The 15,523-nt window shown below is 36.4% G+C and overlaps 1 protein-coding gene across 9 annotated transcripts in view; it reads left to right on the top strand.

Annotated features, from left to right (window-relative positions):
* ankhd1 (ankyrin repeat and KH domain containing 1) overlaps positions 1-15,523 on the top strand; it is a 150,032-nt gene that overhangs the window by 89,260 nt on the left and 45,249 nt on the right. For 7 of the 9 annotated variants that reach the window (XM_063053397.1, XM_063053394.1, XM_063053396.1 and 4 more), the window contains 4 exons: positions 411-538; positions 653-796; positions 2,584-2,686; positions 10,445-11,185. In XM_063053397.1, coding sequence (XP_062909467.1) covers positions 411-538; positions 653-796; positions 2,584-2,686; positions 10,445-11,185 — 1,116 coding nt within the window. The remainder of the gene's footprint in view (positions 1-410; positions 539-652; positions 797-2,583; positions 2,687-10,444; positions 11,186-15,523) is intronic. The other 2 variants (XM_063053401.1, XM_063053400.1) reach the window with 1 other exon arrangement.

Below are 15,523 nucleotides of genomic sequence, written 5' to 3'. Positions count from 1 at the left end.
TTTAAATGACTTTAATTATTTACTTAGTTGCTCTAGATTTACTTGGGTCATAATTAAGTCTAAAGGTTAGTTTGTCTTACTTCAGCCACCTCAATAGCCTTGTGCCCAACTAGGCAAAGTTGCTTAACTGAAAGTACTTTTTTTTTGTAACAGGTAATTGCACAGCAACTGTTTTCGTTCTTTTATATCATCTACATGTCACAAGAATTATCTTTAAGTGGCGTTGCAGGTTAGGTTATTGTATTACCATTAATCTAGAGCTATAGTTGGGTTAGAATGGTAAAGATGTTTTTTTCTCTAAATTGATATGAGTGAACTGTAGGATTTTTCTAACACAGGAATTAAGTAAATGTACTGTACTATTATCAAGCCACAATTGCTCCATGATGACTTGGCTTTTATCTTTTTAGGAGCCAACGTGAACAGAGCTACAGCTAATAATGATCATACTGTAGTGTCTTTGGCATGTGCTGGAGGACACCTTGCTGTTGTTGAGCTCCTTTTGGCACATGGAGCTGATCCTACGCATCGATTAAAGGTATTGAAAATGTGCTTTTTAGGGCAAATTTTGTAAACTACACTTTGTATGGAATTCTGATGTGGGAAATCCTAAACAAAATTTCTTTAATTAAACTAACTTTGTATTCCTCAGGATGGCTCTACAATGCTCATAGAAGCTGCTAAAGGAGGGCATACAAATGTAGTGTCATACTTGTTAGACTATCCAAACAACATCTTGCCTGTACCAGGCCCAGATGTGGCACAGCTCACACCACCTTCTCATGATCAGTCTCAGGTGAGGTTTCAAATTATTTTCAATTCGTATTGCTTCCACTACAGAAGTAAATTTAAATTACCCATTTCATTTAAGCTGATTTTTCCAGATGAGAATTTTGTTTTTGAAGCCAAGTGTGAATACTAACTAACAAAAGTGAGTAAATGTATTAACTGGATACTGTAACCTTGATATGTATTCAAGGTATTCTTGCCAAAGTTTGAAATTTTGGTTGATTATAATTATTACTGCATAAGCTTGTATGCGCTGCCTTTTAACTTGCCGTATTTTTAGACTGTTAGCTATAAATTGCTCTATTTTCAGTTTTGCTTATCTTGGCTCAAAATTGCAATAGGAACACAATGAACACAAGTAGTATTTTTACTGAAGCAGATAGAAAAACAGCACTAGGACATTTGACTCAGTGCCTGTCCTGCTGTTTAGTTAAATCAAAATTAATTTCTGATTATGGTACCACTCTTACCCTCAACCCTCATATCTCTTCATTTCTTTTATATTGTAAAGCCCTGTTAGTCATTCCTTGAATGTACTGTGGATGAATGCTGAGGAATCACAGTACTGTGGGGTAAACAAAAATTATAAAAGATTCGTGAAGAGTTTTCAAAATAGCACTCCCTCATTGATGTTGATTTTCCCCTTGTTCCAGACTGGCCACTCAGGGCAAGGTTTCTTCCAGCACCTACCTTGCTATGCCCTTTATAAATCAACTTCCACTCTCCTAAGCTCGCACATGTAAGCTTTATGTACTTGATCTTTCTTTCTATGATAACCCACATATCTAATTTATCTACCACAGCAGTTGGTATGTCCTTCTATTCTACCCCTGTGAGGAAGAGTTCACATCCATTCTACACGTAATTCTGTAGCTGTTGACTACTTTAGATGAATCTTCTGATTGAGCCTTAGTCAGGTCGCACAGGTATTGAAACATTGGCACTTTTTCCAGCCTCTGTAAAGAACTCCACCTCAGGTGCATTCTATTTTGTTCGGCTTACAATGATAATAAAGTAGTTCTGAAAGTCATTATTGGAAAGGCAGCATTATTGGAAAGCAGATAAGTTAAGTTTGTGAAGTTATGTGGCGGGGTGGGGGGGGCTCCCTTTGAAATGTAACAAATACTTGCCACTAAGTAGGTTGCATTACTGACTTTTCCACAAACACAGCAAGTGGTTGAGAACAAAACAGAGAATTGAGTCAAAATACAACTAAGTGCTGGTTCAAGTTGAGAAATTGAGTGCACTTGAGTGGGGAGGAAAAATTGAAACCTGAATTGTTTCATGCTTTTACACTTGGACTGGAGCAGGTTGGTACCAGGGATGCACAAGTTCTATTATATGAATAAAAGAGAAGCTGACATCTTTCTCTTTAATGTTTAGAAGGTTAAGGGGAAAAAAGTAATCTGTATATTTAATGTCATGGTAGGTATTGGGCAACAAGAAACTGTTGGCAAAAGAAATTGCTTCCAGTTGCAGAAGGATCAGTAAACAGCGGTCTCCTGATTTGGGCAACTAACCAATCACCTCCATGAAATGGAGAGATGCTTTAAAAGAGGGAACAATTTGTAAAGCTATAGAAAAATAGCAAGGAAATGAAACTTGTTGCTCATTCAAAGCATTGGCACAGATATAATGGGTTTGCATCCATGATTGGCTTTGATTCTTACAAAAGCTTTAATAAATATTGGAAAGTTTGAATAATCTGAATTGCATCTGAAAATAGTTGTTATTTTTGGATGAATGTGTGGGTTTATATGATAACTGGGTTATTCTGTAATTTTTTTCCCCCAGGCTCCCAGGGTACCAGTGCAAGCTCTCGCCATGGTAGTTCCACCCCAAGAGCCTGATCAATCTCCAGCAAATGTTGGAGCTTCTCTATCTGTAATTAATAAAGGTGAGTTTTTGATTGTTTTAGTAGGTTGAAGGAGGGTATCATGGTCCTTGTGGCTTGTAACTTTGTACTTCCCTTCTAATCATTAGGGGTCTGAGTCTTAAAGAAATTACAATAAAAGAAAATATGGGAAGTAGACTTTATTGGAAACAAACACAAATTTCAATGAAGTAACCTTACCCCATGAGTAGTTTTTGCATGAGTTAAGTTTGATGTTCTAGTTAACTGAAGTTTTAATGTTATTGTGTTTCTTTTTAAAATAAAATCAAAATAAGTTTCATGGATTTTTGGTAGACTGTCAAAATAGTTTAGTCAATTGGCAGGTTTAAATAGATTTCCTGTCTTAATTTTAAATGGTGGGATGATGGTAATAATAAACCTTTGTTAGGAACTACTAACTTGTCACTTTAAGGCTAGAGAGTAGGAAATCTTGCTATTACTTTGAGCAAGATGAGCTAATATATCAAAATTGTGATTTCATTGAAGGAAGTTCTATGTGAAAATGAAGTTCTTTTCACAAGAAATATAGGACTGAGATTTGGGATGGCTTTTTGACAAAAGTAGATGCAATTGCATGGAGATGACTGGCCTGTACTCAGTCATTCTTGATGTCAAATAAAGACCTGGGCAAAGCATTTAAAGAGGAAGCCTGGCACATAATCCTAGGTGCAAGATCAAGATGGTATTTATTGCTAGTTCTCAGGCTTGCGCAGCATATACTGTATATGGTTTGCTAAGAGATCTAGGTGGAATCAAAGTAGAGTTGAATAGTAGAGCAGAATGTGTAGTGGAGTTCTCGACTTTGTGGCATTGTATATTGTAAGACTGAGAAAACATTTTGACCCGGTTCCTTATGCAAACCCTAAGAAGAAGCTAGAAAGTTTGGGAATGAATAATTTTTTTAAAATGAAAGTCATGTGCTGAGTCCAGTATTTTTATAAGCATAGTTAGAAGAGCTGTTGTTCTTGTGTCAAAGATGAGAGGCATTTATCAGCTGTCACCCATCGCAGGAATGGTCTTTCAGGTCTTTCACAGTTGTTGGGATACCTTTATCTTTGAAACATTTCTGTAAGATTAGTTCACTTTATGTCAAGATGAGTGATCACTAATGGTAGATTTACTTGTAGGTGGCATGCTTTGCTCACCATGTTAACCAGGGCATTTAGTTGGTGGCTGTCTTGAATTCTGAAAAGGAATCAGTATGTTTACTCCCTATTTAATTTTATCAAAACCCCAATGCATTAAAAGGCGGTGGATGTTTCTACATGAGAGAGTAGAACTGAGCTGTGGTCTAAATTTTTGACAAAAGGGGGAAACAGTTGTATAGAGATAGCTCTAGCTTGTACTTAAAAGTAGAGTCATCCTAATTGCCAAATGAAGACCTAGTTTAAGCACTTGATGAGGAAGCTTGGTACATATTGCGTTTGGATGTCTGCCTGACATTAAGCTGTTATACACTATAATACTGAAAGCCATGACCTACAGTTATAGTGGGGAGTGGGGGAAGAGGCTGGTGAAAATGTAAGGAAAGGATGCCAAGAGCTTTCTATCTTTAATGATGAACTCGTAGGTAATTCGTGGGTAATCATCTCAATAGTTAACAGTCAACCAAATTTTATTTGTCTCTACCTCAGCACCTTTAATGGTTATTTGTAAAGTCCTTTGAAATATCTCATTATTTTGAACGAACTTAAAGTTAAGTTTCTATTAGCAGTTGTTAGAGCATATTTAATCAAAGAAGGCCACAAAGTAACTTGTGTATAGATCCTTCAGTGATGTTGCAGCAGCAACCAGTTTTTACTGAAATGCCACATGGCAAACTGAAATGTGAAGTTTGTGCTGTAATCAATAGAACAGTATATGGGCTGGTCAGTTCTGTTGCTCACTTTGTTACTCCTGAGTATTTCCAATTGTCTCCCATTATTTTGAGGGCTTGAACTTTGCTTCTTATGTAATTATCAATTGAAGATTAAACTAGTTGGAAAGATGAGGAAGAAGATTAGTAATTGTGTGCCTTTGGGTCCTGTATGAAGATCTTGATTTGGATAGGTAGGAAGGAGCCTACTTTCCATGACTGACTTGATCCAAAACTTGAGTTGGCTAGCTTTGTAGTTAGCAGTGCTGTACATGACTGCAAGATAACTAAGAAAGTCAAGACCATTGGGTACACTTATTTGGTGTTTAATCCTCAAACGTGTTTTAGATTTGGGGTAATCATTGGATTTGGCCAGGTAGAGAATGGCAAAATTGCAAGTATTTCAACTAGTTAGATTGGACTTATTTTCTAATTGGGGAGAAAATTCAAAAATCGGAGGTGCAAAGATACTTAGGAGCCCTTGTGCAGGACTCCCTAAGGATTAACTTGCTGGTTGAGTTGGTGGTAAGGAAGGCTAATGCAATGTTTGTACTAATTTCAAGAGGACCAGAATATGAGAGCAAGGATGTAATATTGAGGAGTTATAAGGCATTAGTCAGACCACATTTGGAGAGTTGTGAGGAGTTTTGGCACCTTATCTAAGAAAAGATGTGCTGGCGTTGTAGAGGGTCTAGAAGGAGGTTCACAAGAATGATTCTGGCAAAGAAAGGGTAACGTGAGGAGCTCACCTGTACTCATTGATGTATCTCATTGAAACCCGTCAAACATTGTAAGATCTGGATAGAGTACCTAAACTATAGTGGGAAACCTGTAATGCTCTTGTTCTGGTAAAATCTTTTGTTACCATCTTGGGAAATATTTAGGTAAGAAGGAAAGATGATAGTCAACTCTAGGTAACTGTGATACACATTAATGGAATTTTAAGCACTTTTATACAAAAGTGAATTTCTTAGCAGCATCACTTAGATATGCAATCCAGGACTCATTTTGGAGTGTGTAAAGACACTCAGTTTAGCCTTGGAAATACTGTGATGTTTCAACAACAGTGAATGGTGCTGATAATGGGAACAATACTATGCTTGCCTTTCCCAAAAGATGAAGTCCTATGGATGCCTGTTTTTAAATGTAAAGGTGAGTATCTGCTAGGCTTCATTACATTCCGAGAATAGAAACCGGTTAGGGGTTCCTTTGAGAAACTAATGAGGTCTTTACTATTAGAACAGATTGGCCAAGGTTTTTCAATTGACACCGCACACAGAATGCTGGAGGAACTCAGCATGTCAGGCAGCATCTTTGGCAGGAAATAGGTAGTTGACATTTTGAGTGAACACCCTTCATCTGGACTGAAAGTTAGAAGAAAGTATAAAAAGGTGATGGGAAGGGAGGAGTGGATTCAAGTGAGGGAGAGGAAGAGTGGGAATGATATCTGAAGCCGAGAGGTGATAAATTGGTGAATTAAATATTCAAACCCCCATGTTGCAGACTATCCAGGTGGAATATGAAGTGTAATTCCTCTAATTTGCATATACCCTCAACTTGTAGAGCAGGCTGAGGGCAGACATGCAGGTATGGGAATGGAAAGGAGAATAAAAGTCGCTGGCAACTGGGAGATCCAGGTGGCTGTGGTAGATAGTGAAGATGCTGTTGAAATGGTCACTGTATCTGGAACTGGATGCATTAAATAATGCCAGTGAAATGGCACCACTTGCAAATGTTGCTTTGGGCCCTGGATGGTGGTGACTTGAGAGGTGTAGGGGCAGGTGTTCTTTTGTTGTTATAGGGGAGTGTGTCTGGGGAGGGATGAGCAGACGAGGGAGTCATAGAGTGAGGGATCCCTGAGGAGAAATGAGGGGAAAATGTAGCTCGTGGGATCCCATTTATAGATTGCAGAAGCTGCAAAGAATGTTAGGGTGATAGATGAGGACCAGTAGAGCTCTACTCCTGTTCTACCTGGGATGGGGAGGGGAGGGAATTTGACACTGTTAATATGACAATTCTTGATATTGACCTCAAAGATTCAGTGACTTGGTGAGTCTAGATTTGCATGTATATAAAATTTTATTCCTTGAAGGACATGAATAAACCAGATGGGATTTTATGACAACTGAGTAGTTTACTAGCTACTTTTATTGAGGCTGACTTTTCACCCTAAATTCTAGTTATTTTGATATAACTTGAATTTAAATTCCTTGTTGCAGTATTCAAACTGGGTGTCTTCAGACCAATAGGTCAGGGCTGCAATAAAATAATGTTAGGTAACAAGTTAAGCAGCCAGGGAATGCAATTGTTTGATTATTTTAGATCACCTTCAGTGTTGCAGCTTTAATTGTAGCATATGCAGGGATTAAGAGAGATGCTGCTGAAAGATTTGCTGACTTTAACAATGGAAGGCCTATTCTTGCCCAGCTCAGTGTCAGAGGCATACAGCAAAGAAACAGTCCACCACTGCTGTACTGGTAATTTCAGCCGACTATTCTAATCCCATTTAGCACATAAGCTCTCTAAATTGGGCAGTTCCTGGAAGGAGAAACCAGCAGTGGTAGCCATGATTGAACAAATTGAGAACATTCATGGCAGTGTAATTAAGTCCAAGCTTTAGTGTGCAATTGTTTCACTTTAACAGTCTTCATTGTAAAATCCTCGGTTTTAAATTGAAATGGTTAATGTTGGAATGCAGTTAAGCCACACTGATGACAAAAGATTGCCTCCTTTTTATATTGAGTTTTCCCAAATGAGTAAGACTTGTCAAATACCTTTCAGGTCTTTAAAAGGCAGATACTCGGCTGCATTATTAACTGTTGATGGAAATTATGAGGGTTACTTAAATGCATCAACCCAAGCAACATAGTCCAAGAGAACATTGTTTTAAAAGGAGAACTGTTCTTAGCATCTATAACAGGCTCACATATGGGATCCTGTATGCAGTGTGAAATAATGCTCCTAGGATTGAGATTTCACACAGCAGGTGACAATCCCTAGCACACTGGTACAATGGTATGAAAGCAGCCTTCTCCAGTTCCATTTTAAGATGTTCAGTACAAAAATGCAGGAATGAACAAATTGCCTTAATGAAAACATCTTGCTTTGAGTGTGATACACAGATATCTCCTTGCTACTCTTCATCAAGGCTTAATTTAGTTCTATCACAAATATTGAACATTTTGACTTGTTCTTAAATTATAACCAGCAAAAATCTATAACTAATTGTTAGCATCTTTTATTTCCAATAAATATATAAACTTTTCTTCAAAAATTGCAACATTATAACAACGAGCTCTTATTTATAAAGATGTTAATTCAATTTAGATTAATCTTAAAAACTAATATCTGCAGAGTTAAAAGACCTAGTGTGCTGTTTCAATCTAATACCAATATTTTCTCCAAATTTTAGGTTGTTGCATGCCATAATTATTAATGACAAGGATTTTTTAAAACTATTCAAAATGGAGTAGCTATATGAGCATTCAGTTCTGTGTCCCTTTGCCAGTTTTTAAATAATATTTAAAGCATCATTTGCAAGGTCATGGCATGATAATTAGATATAAACCATCTCATCTTAATTGTATCCTTACTTTTGTTTCAGATATTTGGTAAAAGTGACCTCCTTAGAAAATTGAAGGATATCCAGAAACAAATTCCAAATAAAATCCATTTTGTATTGTGTCTAAGTAAATTGGTAAATTGTCCCCATCACTTGTCATTTTTGCAAGCATGCATATAGGCTGAAAATATTATCTGATGTTGCATTTTAGCAAATGATAATATTGCCCAATAATTTTGCATAAAAGCACTAATTTTTTGATAAGCAACTCATAGCAGTACCGTAATGAATTATGTAAAACAAAAATTAACTCTGCTGGAAATTTCCTCTCTGTCAGTGATGCCAATTGGTGATAGCATGAAATCATTACAGGCCTTAGATCTTTGTTAATAAACTGATTTCAAAACAAAAAAACAGTCTTTTTGTGAGCTTTCTCAAGTAATACGTTTTTGTGGAATAATTCTGGTTTCCTTGCCGAATAAACAATTAAGATTAGTTAGAATGCATTCTTTTTCCATCAACAATGTGTGTGACCTATGCAGTTACTGAGGCAGCCCTGAAACTTCAGTATTTCTATTTTCTTTGGCAAAAATTATGTATTTTGAGCTCTGATAATTGTCCTTATTACTAATGCATTTTTCCCTCTCCTCCCCATATCTTCAGTGAAAATGATATTAAAGTACTGACATAGTAAATCTGCCTTTGGCCAATAGAACATTTTTTTTCAAACATAAGCAGCGCTTTAAGTTAATGCCCATTTTCTGGAAATAGGTATTTATTTAATCACTAATTCTGTCTCCAAACATTCTGTACTATAGCATATGATAAAATTTCCTGGGTTCTTTGTCCAATTATTTGTTCTTACCGTGGGCCTATGTAGAATTAAATAGCATCTTTGCAGCAAGGTTTCTTGAGGTAGTTCCCTGAAACTTTAGACATGTGTAGGGTATCTTTCATGAGACTGAGAGCTTGTACAGAGAGGAGAAAACAGATTTAGGGGTAGAATTCTAGAGTAGAGTCATAAGGTAGCTCTTGGTATGGTTGACATTGGTGGAGAATCATGAGTTCAGAATCAAAGAATGCAGTGTTTTTGGGAGTTGGTATTGTGCTAGAGAAGATGAAGGGGTTTCATTTGAAAGGTTGTGATTTTAAAAAAATTGATATTTGATTTGGGAATGCGTTAATAGATGAAGGACAGTTGTGTATAGAATATGGGCAGAAGGCCATTAAAATTTACTTTAATTTTCTGTGTGCATTTGTCCCTCCCAGCAAGGATCATGTCAAACTTTTGAGGAAATAACTGTTCCAAACTGTGTGTCTTTTTACTGAGCTTTGGTTCTGTGGCAACATGTAACCAGAACTTGTTTGGCTTTGCTGCATCAGCTGAGGTCATAAACAACAGGAATGAAATCTGGAACTTTACTGGCTCTGTACTGCCTCAAGCGATATTGCATGAAAGAATAGACCATCAAGCGAAATTATCCTGCAATCTTTAAGTTGATTTGCAGGGGGGGAGTAGTAATTTGGAAACATCAAATATTTGCATGTTTCAGGTTCATTGGGATCTTTTTCCATGTGGCACCAGATCACAGAAGACAAAAGTTACAGTATTCAAAGTGAATGTATAATTTTAATCAGACGCATCTTAAAAAGAAATCTAGCGAATCTCTGAACATGTACTCACAATATTTTGAATTGTAGTTACAAGCCTTTTGCAATTCAAAAATTAAATATAAATTGGGGATTCAAGTTATAATTCAGATTTTTAAGTTTGTTTCTTCAGCTCTTTAGTTGGATCTTAATGTATAATTCACATTTCTGGTGCTTGACGAAGAAATGGTCCCATGTTAAATGTGATTCAGAAGTTTTATAGTAGCCTTATACAGTTGTCCTTGGAGACAATTATTTGAAGACCAATTCAAATATATTTGCAATAGTTGGGGAAGAGACATGTAGACTACAAATCGGGGAAGAAATTGTTGATCTTAAGGCAATAAAATTGTATTCAAAACAAAAAGTCTTAATGTTACCCCGTAGTTTTTACTATAATTGTACTTTAACCCTTTTATGAAAAATATCATTTCTGGAAATTCTATTGTGGAAACTTTATTTTTTCCTTTCCCATTTCCTCTCTGACAAAAAAATGATTACAAATAATTTCCGAAAACTTGAAAACTGATATGGAATTCAAATTCTTCATTAGATTGAACAAAGCAAATGTAGAAAAGTTTATTTTCAGTGCTAGACTGAATAAAAGCCACAATGTGGTGAAAAGTTTACACTGCTTACACATGGGTAAGTAATTTTTGCATGGCATTTTTTCAAACATTTTTCGTGTGCTTAGGTACATCCAAGCAGAAGTCCAGTCCCCTGCAGGTAGCGGAACAGGATGTCCAGCCCTTCCACCAGTACCAGCCTTTAGAATGCATTGTGGAAGAGACGGAAGGCAAGCTGACAGAGCTGGGACAAAGAATTAACGCTATTGAGAAGGCGCAGTTGAAGTCACTAGAATTGATTCAGGGAGACACTTTAACCAAAGACAAGATAGAAGAACTAAAAAAGAGCAGAGAAGAGCAAGTACAGAAGAAGAAAAAGATTTTGAAAGAGCTGCAAAAGGTTGAAAGGGAATTGCAGCTGAAAACTCAGCAGCAGTTTACCAAAGAGTACTTGGAAGCCAAGGGTCAACAGCAGACGCTTCAGCTCCAGCAACAACAACAGCAATGCCCACATGGAGGACTGTTCTCTCAGGTGGGGACTGGTGAATGTCTGCCAGAGGAAGACTTTTCAAAGTTGCCTCAGGTGGACACCATCTTGCACAGAGATGGCCAGCAGCAACCACCTGCAACCCAAATGGGGTTTGTTCCTATTCAACCTTTAGCAACACAAGTATCTCCAAACTTTGCTAGTTCTGTTTATCCTATCACTAACGTACCTGATCTACAGCGAGTAATTGTGAATCAGCCTTTGTTAGGACAGGCACAACTTGCTGGACTTGGACAGGGACTCTTAGCTCAAGCATCTGATGGATTAATGGTTGCAACTCCAGCACAGACGCTAACTGACACTCTTGATGACATCATGGCAGGTGGGTTGAGAATTGGTCCTCTTTTATACTTTGCCTACTAGCTTTTAGGTGCAAATGGAAATTTGTTAGATTTATTGAGAGACAACTGTAGATGCAATGCTTTATTCAGACTACTGCAATGCTGTTTAAAGCCAGCCAAAAATTGCCATTCTTTTTAAGTAGCTCTTGTCATTTGAAAGTTGGATGTGTAGAGCTCAATTAGTATCTGAAAGATAAACTGAAGTCTGCATTTTGACTATGATACTCTATTACAACTGAACAACCCTAATCAAGGGTCATACATCACTTCTTTGTCTATCAGATACTTGCTTTGCACTTCCAGCCTTTACCTTTAATTTCAGATCTTTGAAGTTCACAACCTCTCATTGTCACTCTTAGTTTTCAGGGGGAAAAGAAGTTAAATGGTCTTGAAATTAATGGTAAACTCATTTGAAAATTAAATATCACATGTTAAATGGAAAATATCTTCAGGGAGTTTGTTACCAAACATTAAAACCTGTTTTGCCCTTGAACTATTTCAGTACATGGACATGATCTCAATTTGGATTCACAAATGTTCCCTGGATCTTTGTGATTTAATATTAACCTTGTCATTACAGTAGTTTAAGCTACAAAAGAGCTGAAATAAAGAATATTGCTTAAATTGGAGGACAGTTTTATTTCATATTTTATTATTAAAACTGGTGCCACTTTGACACATATTATTGCTACAGTTTAATTTGAATTGAAATATAAGAAACTACTTCCAGGAGACTATTTTGGCTTAAATCAGCCACAACCAAGTTGCTGCAGGAAAAAAGAATGTCCCAGTCAACCACTAAAATGTCAATTTATTTTTAATGTTATGATTGTGCTTTTCCCCCTTGTTACAGCATGTGTAGTGAAGCTCATTTGTCCCATAAATTAGTTACTGAATGAAGTTTTCTATAACTGCAGTATATCCCTTATTAAAATATTTCAGTAAAATGAAATCAAATTGTATTTTGATATCAAGAGAATATTAGAAATGGAACTGAACCTCTTATTTCACATTACAGAAGTGCTTCAGAAAACTTTGCTATGTATTTTACCCCAATCAAAATGCATTACTCTTGTAGAATGTAAATTATGAAATTATACCATCTCCCCACATACTTCATAAGAATCACAAATAAGGAAAGAATTGTTTGATTTTCTGAAATGGACAAAAATTTAAGCCTTTGTTATTTAAACCTTTATAAACCTGCCTTTTTTGGTTTTGAAATGCTCAAGTTGATTTACCATTTAAAAGGAGAATTTGTTTAGAGTAAACTTAATTCAGTTATTTTTTGGCCTACTGTGGTAATTGTATCATTAAGGTATTGTTAATTTTTTTTAACTAGTGACAATCTCAGGGGCTAGTCATTTGCCTTAATATTTGTGATTGCAAAAATAATTATTCTGATATGTATAAAATTTCCAACAGCATTTAAACTAAAATGAACTACCATTAAAAATGTAATGCTGGTTGCTGTTCCAGGTCCTACCTAGCAAATAACATAGTTGTGAAAAGTAACTAGACAGAAATCTGGTTGTAAGTAAGTTATCAAGGTGGTATTCTTCCTAATTTCACAATGAAATGTGCTGGGCTTGTGCTGAGGTATATTTTGTTCAATAGTATATTGTAAAGGTGATGTATATTTAGATCACAAATCCAACTATTAATTAGTGCAAATAGATAATAATAAAACCTTATCAGCCCACTCATTTTTTTTTTAAGATTGATTTTTGTTCTGCTACAGTGAGGGCTTGTACTTGAAGCTTCACTTTACTGGACATTCTTAGTGTACTTTTAGTTGGCTGTTGCTGTATATTTGTAAGAAGGGTTTTAGAACTCTGGTTGCATTTGTAAATTGCTATAGTGGCACCTAGTGGTAGTATAATAGTATAAATAGCCTAACACATCATGATAAGAATTCTCAGAACAGCCAGGTACTTGGCTGTTAGAACACCTTCTGTTTTGTTAAATTTAATTTGACTTGTCATTTTGGTATATCTGGATGTGATAAATTTATTGTGATTCTACATAGTTTAGTTTAAAGATGCTGATGAAATGGATTACGGATTTTAAAATGTAGGCTCATTCAAAGGAATTGAAAGTTGTTTTTGACCTCATAATAAAGACCACGATATTTAAGCTTCGAAGGAATAGTAGTTGCATTTACAAAAACTAACTTTTTACTGAGTGTGAGGTGAGATGAGACTACTGCTGACTTATAGAGGTGAGATTCTTACTTTGAAACTCTTTATTGCTCTACCCCGTGCTGTACATTACATGCAACTGGGAATGAAACCAGCAACCAACAATCTGTAGTAGTTGGTTTTCTTCTAAATTACTTTGAAGTTGGGATATTGATACCGAGAATTGATGCATTTCATTTTAAAGATTGTTAGTAAGGAGCAAAGCACTCCCAGTTCAGGGTACGACTATTCTTCATTACTGGATTCTTTAGCCTTAACTCTGGAATAGTATTCTTTTGCATGTGGTGCTTGCCTTACCCATTCGAATGGCCCATTAGTTTCTGAGTGAGTTAGCCAAATTATGGATAAATTTGTGCTGTGGGTCCACAACCATGGGCTCAACTGGTCCTGTACACGTTAATTTCATTAAAAAAGGTAACAGCTGCAGTTAATTTTTTATTTCATTGGACTGTGGCTGGACTTGAAGTTAGTGTCTGAGCGTTGAAGAATTCTATATCTGTTGCATTTGATGTGGCCAATATTTTGCTGGAAACAAATTGGCCATTCTGCGTGTGTCATTGTAATTTTGGCTGAAAGGTATGTGTTATCTGTCATTCAAAGACCGGCTGTGTACCTGCAACTAACATAACTGTAATACTGGAGATGTCAAAAGAACTTAACAAATGTGGTCAAGCACATGCCTGACATGTCTTCAGAAATCTGGCCATTCGGGTGACATCCCAGACCAGCCCACTATTGCCCCTTGGCAGGACAGCATGAAAGGTTGAATTGAATATTCAGAACTACTTTAAGGTCCACATTAGGCATGGTATAAGAATCATAAAATTTAGCCACTTTTAATTGGAAACTAACTTACAAAAGCTATATTTATGTGTAGAAAAGTAGAAATTCAACGTTTTTAAAAAGATACAATTGTGAGCTTGTTTGAAGAGGGGTATCCCTGCTGATGTTCTTTACTAGGCATATCCCATCTTCAGTTGTTACACCAGCAGTCTAAGAAGCGGGTTCCATCCTGCAGCAGACAAAACGTAATGAACATGTCATTTACTAGGATTCTAGATGGCCCTATGCTTCGGACTAGAACTCCTGCTACTGGATTAGAGTATTATCAATTCATTTTATTTTGCTGACCAATAGATACAGAGCACCACAGCTCAGAAACAGGCGCTTTGGCCCATCTAGTCGGTGCTGAATTGTTGTTCTGCCTAGGCCCATCGACCCTCACCTGGACCATTGCTCTCCATACCCCTTGCATCCGTGTACTTATCCAAGCTCTTTTTATTTTGTAATCAACCCAGCATCTACTAATTTATCAGTTAACTAGTACCACTAAAATGTATTGTTCATTGTTTTAAGGTTAACCATTTAATGTACTTTAAGTTGAGATCTTGGCGTCTGTACACCTTTATCTTGCATTCCCATATTGTTGGCAAATTTTCCATTTTAGTGGTTTTTAACTGTTCACTATACTTTAATGGTTCTTTTAGTGTAGAGAACCCAACTGCGAAAATAAAGGACACATACAAGATTAAAGCTTTTGAATACTGGTGGACAGTGTATTTTTAAAATCTTTTTATTAAAATTTTACTTAATCCGAAAACCAACTGCATTATTTTGATCATAGGTAAATCCTGTGTACTGGCTGGAACTGTAATCATTATCATTCAGTCCAATTGATGAGTCCCAGAGTATATAGAAATATTTATACCCTCTTCTGTCTTGCAAAGTGATGCAGGAAAAACACCCTTTGTTCCACTTTTATTATTGAGTTAACTGTTTTGTATCGTCCTCTAAGGAAAATGCCTTTGAAAACTTTAGCTTAACAAGTTATACCTTGTAGTTTCTTCTGTGCCTTGAGATCAGCCGCATTGAGTTCAAGTTGTAGATGGCTCAGTTACCACATTCAAAGTGTTTGCAGTATTCCAAGTTTAGTATAATAAAAGTGCAACTGGCTCAATAATAGATCCCAGCACCTGGTTCATTTTTTTTGAAACATTATACACTTACTGGGTATGATAGGTGTCAAATTAACAAAGCTTGGTCTTTTTTAAACTAAACTTTTCCTTAGCAAATGGAAAATGGTGGAGTGCACTAGCACAGTGGTTCAGTTACTAGAAT

This window comes from Mobula hypostoma, chromosome 7, assembly GCF_963921235.1.
Source record: "Mobula hypostoma chromosome 7, sMobHyp1.1, whole genome shotgun sequence".
NCBI lineage: Eukaryota > Metazoa > Chordata > Chondrichthyes > Myliobatiformes > Myliobatidae > Mobula > Mobula hypostoma.
The sequence above is the reverse complement of the archived record's forward strand: the minus strand, read 5'-3'. Positions and strand labels throughout refer to the sequence as shown.